Source organism: Typha angustifolia, chromosome 7, assembly GCF_048772165.1.
Source record: "Typha angustifolia cultivar Huaian chromosome 7, ASM4877216v1, whole genome shotgun sequence".
NCBI lineage: Eukaryota > Viridiplantae > Streptophyta > Magnoliopsida > Poales > Typhaceae > Typha > Typha angustifolia.
This window is the reverse complement of record NC_133245.1, coordinates 6,453,053-6,460,590: the sequence shown is the minus strand read 5'-3', so window position 1 is coordinate 6,460,590 and position 7,538 is coordinate 6,453,053. Positions and strand designations below refer to the sequence as shown.

The window sequence follows — 7,538 nt, the reverse complement described above, 5'->3', positions numbered from 1 at the left end:
GATTTTTTAAGTTTAAGTGATCATGTTTGAACATGACTTGATGGACATTCAAATGGCATTATGAATCTTATCAGATCTGGAGAATTTTGTGGAATTAATATGGAGATCTTTTACCTATATCACTATGAGATTTTTGAATATCTATAATATCTTTGATCGTAACATGCTAAATCACTCTCAAATCAAAACATCTATATTAGATCGAGAAAACCTATGTCTCAAGGTTGACTGAATAGAAGAATCAATCTTGAGGGTAATTGAGGTTAAGGGACTGATCATGAAAACATGTGCATCACAGGGTCTAGTGGGCAAGATTGTTATAGATTGAGTTATAGAGATTAATGGGTAATTATTTAAGTTTTTTGTAATTGCAATAGATTTTAATGATTAGTTTATGTTCGAGTTTGGATTGATCCATGATTTTTTACTCGATTTGTGTTTTTTGTTTGTAAAAACCTTAATGTTTACTTTTGCTTATTTTTTTTGTTATTGTTCCGCATTAATATTTTAATAAGCAAGAGGCTAGAAAATTTTTCCTAGGGTTTATAGTTTTTCCTTAGTATCAAAGCAAATAGAGAGATCCTTTAGGAGATAAATTTTTCTACAAGGCAATAATTTTTTATCTTCTATTAGACCTCTCATGTTTGACGGAGTGAACTATTCCTACTGAGGAAAGTAAGGACATAGATTAAATAAAGTGAAATAACTTATGGGCAATTAACAAACCTTTGAGTCTTTTCTTCATACACCTCGAAAATATAAAAGCATATCCTTGACAACTAATAGAGATGAAGAGTCTCATAGAGAATGTGAGCTAGACCGTAAGATGATGAATCTTTTTGTTGAAAAACTTAAGAAATTTTTTAAAAATTTGAAAGGTCCCACGGGCAACAAGCTCAAAGGCAAAGCCATAGAGAAATATAGTAATTCTCATAAATTCTTCATTGTCTCTACTTCTAATGGCTCAAAGTCTATGAGTAAAAATTAAGGAGAAGTAGTTCAATATTATAAATGTTAAGGGTATGGACCACATTGCATATGAATGCCTAGATTTCCTCGAGAAAAATGGCAAGATTTTATAAGTCACTTGCAACAATACTAATGATTTTGAGGATGAGGATTCTGAACCCAAAAAGGAAATTATTCAGCTTTTTACCACTTCTTTATTATTTACTAAACTTTCTAATAACTTTTTGAATGCAGATGAACATGATTCAAATACATCTCATTATACACTTTATAATTTTGAAAGGTGATGAATTTGAAAAAAAAAAAAAAAAGAGTTCCAGGACAAATACAAAGAAGAGCATGATCATTTGGTTAAGACAATGAATTAGTTGAATGAATTTAAAAGAGAAATCAAAGGATGGTGAAGAAGAATGAGAGCGCTTAATGAGAGATGTAACCTTCTAAAAGGAATGACGAAATTCGATGAGATCTTGAATGCCCAGAGCAGGGACAAAGTCATATGTGGTTTTAGTTATGCTGCAAATTCATCTAATGTTAAAATTATTTTTGTAATTACAAGATATCATAAGGATTATGAAACTAAGACAAAATATGAAGTAACTCACAAGACAAAATCTAAAGAACCTAGGAGTTCTCGAAATAACATTAGTGATGGGTATTTATGAAATTGTACTTGCTTGCTTCTATTATGGTATACTTTTAGGTTATTTTCTTACGGGAGATATGTTGGCTACAGAAAGCTAGGTTGCTTATTTATATTCCATAACTGTAATCAATTATTGAAACACTTCTCTGCAATTAGTGACCAGCAATATAAGTGAGATAGATTGGCATGAGTCGTATCACTAGACATTTATATTTGCATGTTTTTAGAGAAATTGATTGAAATACACTACATTTTACTTTTCTTATTATTTATTTCATACCTTATCTATGTTTATCATTCGACCCATGGGTTTAATTTTTAAAAACACTCTGAATTAAGGTTAATCTAACAACCCCCCGTCAAAATGAAGAATATTTCATTAATTTAAATTTTTTAAATTTTAATTACTTAAATTACTGCTCATTAAACACTGTATCGTGACCTATTTTTTTATTTTTCCTTTTTGACTTCGTAGCATAGGAATTTTGATAAATTAATTTACATATACTGTTAATTAATCTATATGATTACCTTTAATTAAAAAAGAATAACGTTGGGGCATCTTTTTATGATTAAAATTAAAATATAAAGGTCGTGATAAATACTGATTAAGATAGGTGATAAATAATAATAAAAATAAAATATTAGTTGTCTTCCATAATTTTATTTTTTTCAAGAAACCCATGCGGCATGCATGACTTCTAAAATAGTGAATCATATGCACGTTTGCATTAGGTTTTTGTACCTTAATCTAAAGTTGTAAACTTTTTATTGGTTAAGACATAGAAAAATTAAAAGATTCTTCAAGTACAAAGTTTAAGTATATTTTAAAATTAACTAACTACATATATAAAAATATAAGTAAGTTTCTTATACCCCTTTAACAACCTACCTGTTTCAGATAAATTTTCTCATTTATTTTTTGTAATATCTTGACCTCTTGTTATTTTTTCTTTGAATATATATAATCAGAAGAAAAAAAAATTAAATAAAAGGATTAAAATGATAGTTACAGAGAAGTGTTCAGATGGACAGAGTGAATTAGCATTGATAAATTAGAGTGAAGAAAGTCAAAAACATCACAGCAAAGCCACTTTGAGTAACTAGTCTTAACTCATCTAATAGTATCTAAAAGTTGAAAGTATTAAGTACGAAATAAATAATTATGATAATTAATAATAATATATTGTATATAAAAACCTGGTTGGTACATCCAGAATTAAGAAACTTACATGGCATTAAAGAGATGGACTGACTCACTTTCTTAGTCTACTTTCTCCAACTTTTATTTTATTAGTTCGTACTTCCATTTTCCGACGTCGAAGCAACTAGAGGAAATACATATTTTGCAGTAGTATCCTCAAGATTCCACGTGACATTTCGTTTTCCCACTTTCTTCCTGCTCTCCCTCCTTAAAGCCCAACTCCATCATCACCACTACGCAAACTCAACTAAGAGAAGAAGAAGTGAGAGAGACATGGAAACCAATCTCTTCCTTCGCTTTCTCTTCCTAACCCTCTCCTGCCTCCTTCTCCTCCTCCTCTTCATTCGCTCCGGACCCCACCTCGCTTCCTCGCCGAGACCCACTTCCCTCTCCTGCACCCGGTTCTCCCCGTGGTGCTTTCCCAAACCCAACATCAAATCCCAACCTTCCTCCTCTCGTGCTTCTTCCACTTCCCACGAAACCGACTTCCCCATCCACCCCCTCGACCCCCTAACTATACAGGAGATCCACCTCGCCCGCTCCATCCTCTTCTCCCACCCCCCCTTCTCATCCTCCCCCTCCTCCCTCTCCATCCACTCCCTCTCCCTCCTCGAACCCCCCAAATCCCAAGTTCTCTCCTTCCGCCGCGGCGCCTCCCCGCTACCCCCTCGCCACGCCCTCGCCGTCGTCCGCTTCCGCTCCGCCGCCTACGTCCTCTCCCTCGACCTCTCCGCCAGGTCGGTCACCCACCTCCCCGTCCCCGCCTCGGGTTTCCCCACCCTCACAGTGGAGGATATGACCAGCTCCATCTGGGCCCCGCTATCCGATCCCCTGTTCAACCGCACTATCCAAGCCCGCGGTGTCCGCTTATCCGATCTCGCCTGCCTCCCCCTCTCCGTCGGCTGGTTCGGAAAGCAGGAAGAAGGTCGAAGGCTCGTCAAAGTCCAGTGCTTTTCCACCGAGGGCACCGCCAACTTCTACATGCGTCCAATCGAAGGGCTAACCGTCCTCGTCGACATGGATACCAAGGAGGTGCTCGAGATATCCGAGAAAGGGAAGGATATCCCCATCCCCACATCGGCGAATACCGACTACCGTTATAAAGTTATCAGGCCGTCCGCGAATAAGGTGAAACCGATATCGATAGAGCAGCCCATGGGGCCGAGTTTCGAGGTTGTGGATAATCACTGGGTGAAGTGGGCGGGATGGGACTTCCACATAAAGGGGGACGCGAGAGCCGGGATAGTGGTATCAGCCGTGGGGATAATCGATCCGGAAAGCGGGATAAGGAGGGAGGTGATGTACAAGGGATTCGCTTCGGAGTTATTCGTGCCGTACATGGACCCCACGGAAGCGTGGTATTTTAAGACGTACATGGACGCGGGAGAGTACGGGTTCGGGTTGCAGGCGTTTCCACTCGTCCCGCTCAACGATTGCCCACGAGGCGCGTATTACATCGACGGGGTGTTCGCGGCGGCCGACGGGAGGCCGTACGTGAGGGAGAATATGATTTGCCTGTTCGAGCGGTACTCAGGGGATATCGCGTGGCGCCACTCGGAGTCTCCCGTCTCGGGGATGGATGTGAGAGCAGTTTCATTAAGGGTTCTTTTTGCAAAGTATTTTTTTTAAATTATTTTATAGAGTTAATTTTTTATTATTAATAAGTTTCAAGATTAAATATGGGCCGAACAAACAGCTTTCTATTTTTTAGGTTACAAAAATATTTAGGTCCCACAAAATTATTTGGAGATAGATTTAAACTCATAACTATAACTATAAGAGTTGGTTAGTACTTTATTTATTTATTTTTTTTAATTTCGTTTTCATTTTAGGTAACTTTTTCTTTTCGGTAAATAATATGTAGATAAGGGAGGTGAGGCCAAAGGTGACGCTGGTGGCGAGAATGGCGGCGTCGGTGGCCAACTATGACTACATAGTGGACTGGGAGTTTCAAATGGACGGGCTCATAAGGATCAAGGTATGAACCCTTTCTTTCGTTCATTTCGTGTCGTTTCGGTTGTTTGTTTTGTTGAATGATGGGTGGCAGGGTAGAGATAATTTCTACTGTTTTCAAATTTGATCGCCTGTAGAATTATTTCTAACAAAAAGTGTAACTGATTTCACTGTTACTCTTATTTATCTGCTTGAGAGTTTTGTACCTATACATGTAAAAAAATGTAAAAAAAATAAATAAGAGGATATATATGAAAGATACGAAGCAACCCTCCATTAATTGTACTTACAGAGGCAATAGTCCATATTTTAATCCTTGATGAACTATTGCCTTTATTTATATAGAACCTCTCATTTATTTATTTATTTTTCACATAATATCTTAAAAATGTAAAAAAAATAAATAAGAGGATATATATGAAAACTGCATTAGTTTAGGATTGCACGTATAATAACTCTACCCACTGCTCTTGAAACATGGCTATAATTGTCAACTTGCTTGAGAGTTTTGTACCTATAAATATTAGGAGTGCAAGCCAGCCGACTCTAGCTTAAGCTCGGCTCAGTTAAACTCGAGCTAAGCTTGAGCCTAAGTTGAGTCTAATTGAGCCAGATTGAGTAGGATTGAGCTAAAGATGGTGGCTTGTTAAAAGAGAAAAAGGAGGTGGAGGTGAAGGCGGCGGCTTGTGGAATGGAGGATGAGGAGTGAGCTAAAGAAATAGGAGGAGGATGGTTTGGAGAGGTACTCATGCAGCCGTGCTTAAGTGGACGAAGGATGGTTGCCACGGATGCTCATCCGGTGTTTGAGTGGACTGCAGTTCTATGAATGTGATGGGCATCTATATAAATGTTGTGATGAGATGAATGAGGCAGACCTATGTGCATGTCGCGTTCATGGTGAAGCCATACATCTAGGCAAGTGCACAATGATGATGAGTCACATTGATGGTGGTCTATGATATGATGTGATGGAGATTAAACTCAAGGATCTTGGTGTAACTCATCCTCCTCAATCAATGCTATTAATAATATAAATATTTATTTGTATAAGAAAAGCGACTTGAATAAGGATTATATATATAGCGAGCCGAGCTCGAGTTCCAACTCAGCGGAGCACGAGCCACTCGCTTATTTTAACACCCCTACCTATAATAACGACCCTACCTATAATAACGAATTCCCACAGATATAGTTAAGCAGAATAATTTGCAACTACTACTGTTTAGATGGTATTTCTTTCAAATAGTACTGTCATAGTACAAGAAGCTAATCTAGGCCGTCATATATTTGGTTTGCAAAATATGTGACAGGTTGGGCTCAGCGGAATACTAATGGTGAAGGGATCAGCTTATTCCCACATGAACCAAGTCCCTAACGGGGATGAGATGTACGGCACCCTCCTATCCGAGAACGTCATCGGCGTCATCCACGACCACTACATCACCTTCAACCTTGACATGGACGTCGACGGTGTCGATAACTCCTTTGTCAAGGTGAAGATGGCGCGGCAGGACACCAACGGCGAGTCCCCGAGGAAGAGCTACCTCAAGGCCACCAGGCACGTCGCCAAGACGGAGAAAGAGGCGCAGGTCAGGCTGAAGCTGTATGACCCGGCAGAGTTCCACGTCATCAACCCATCCAAGACCACCAGGGTCGGGAACCCGGTAGGGTACAAGGTGGTGCCCGGGGGCACCGCCGCCAGCTTGCTAGATATACAGGATCCTCCACAACATAGAGGTTCATTTACTAATAATCAGGTAATGTCTACTGATCATTGGCTACAGCATTTTGTTAAAAGAAAAACTCTCTTCGATCTAAGTTTAGGATCAATAACGTTTAGTTGATAAGTTTCTCCACTTCCTTGAGAAAGGAACTTCTCAATTCTATTCTTCTCTTGGTGATTATATGCTAGATATGGGTGACACGCTACAACAAGAGCGAGGAATGGGCCGGAGGACGTTTTGCTTACCAGAGCAAAGGGGAGGATACTCTAGCAGTTTGGTCAGAGAGGTATAAATGAATCAATATTATATTTGCAATCTTTGTTTTTCTTCTTTCCTCTTCTTTTCGCTTACAAGTCATGCCATTTGGTGTGAGGATAAGGCTGCATAAATCTAAATCTATCTTATGGTTACATGTAATCCAATCCAGTGTTTTTTGTTTTGGTGTACAGGGATAGACCAATTGAGAACAAGGATATTGTTCTGTGGTACACCCTAGGTTTCCACCACATACCATGCCAGGAGGACTTTCCTATCATGCCTACAGTGTTCTCAAGCTTTGATCTCAAGCCTGTCAACTTCTTTGAGAGCAATCCGATTCTCCGCCAGCCGCCAAACATGGAGAAGGATCTTCCTGTCTGTGCAGCGGCCGTCGCTGCTTAATCCAGTTTGCCGGTGCTGGGCCTTCTCTGGAAAACCTAATTTGCCCTCTTTAAAAGGTGCAGGTTTACAGAGAGGAAATCTGTACAGTAGATTGTGAATGATGAAAATAAGCAATTAAGCATGCTTTTATTCTCATACTAGCTATGAAAGATAGATGTGTTTGTGCTTTCAACATTACTATTTTATTGTTTGAAGAATTTTAAAAGCTTCATAATCAAAATATATTAAAATAAAAGGACTTTCATGGCGGATATTGGTCATCACTTTGAACCTTTTCAGCTGAGTTTTCAAAAGAACGTGGTCCTTGAACCTAAATTAGATTACTCCCATTTCCAAATAAAGTTTATCATTTCAAACATGCAATAGAACTATTTCAATTTTC

General features: G+C 38.8%; 1 protein-coding gene across 1 annotated transcript; it reads left to right on the top strand.

Moving 5' to 3' along the window:
- Nucleotides 1–2,985: 2,985 nt before the first annotated feature.
- LOC140763984 (amine oxidase [copper-containing] gamma 2-like) lies at nucleotides 2,986–7,291 on the top strand. Its single transcript, XM_073102385.1, has 5 exons — nucleotides 2,986–4,400; nucleotides 4,684–4,797; nucleotides 6,083–6,529; nucleotides 6,685–6,782; nucleotides 6,946–7,291. The coding sequence occupies exons 1-5, from the start codon at nucleotides 3,093–3,095 to the stop codon at nucleotides 7,154–7,156; spliced, it is 2,178 nt and encodes a 725-aa protein (XP_072958486.1). The 5' UTR covers nucleotides 2,986–3,092; the 3' UTR covers nucleotides 7,157–7,291.
- Nucleotides 7,292–7,538: the final 247 nt, after the last annotated feature.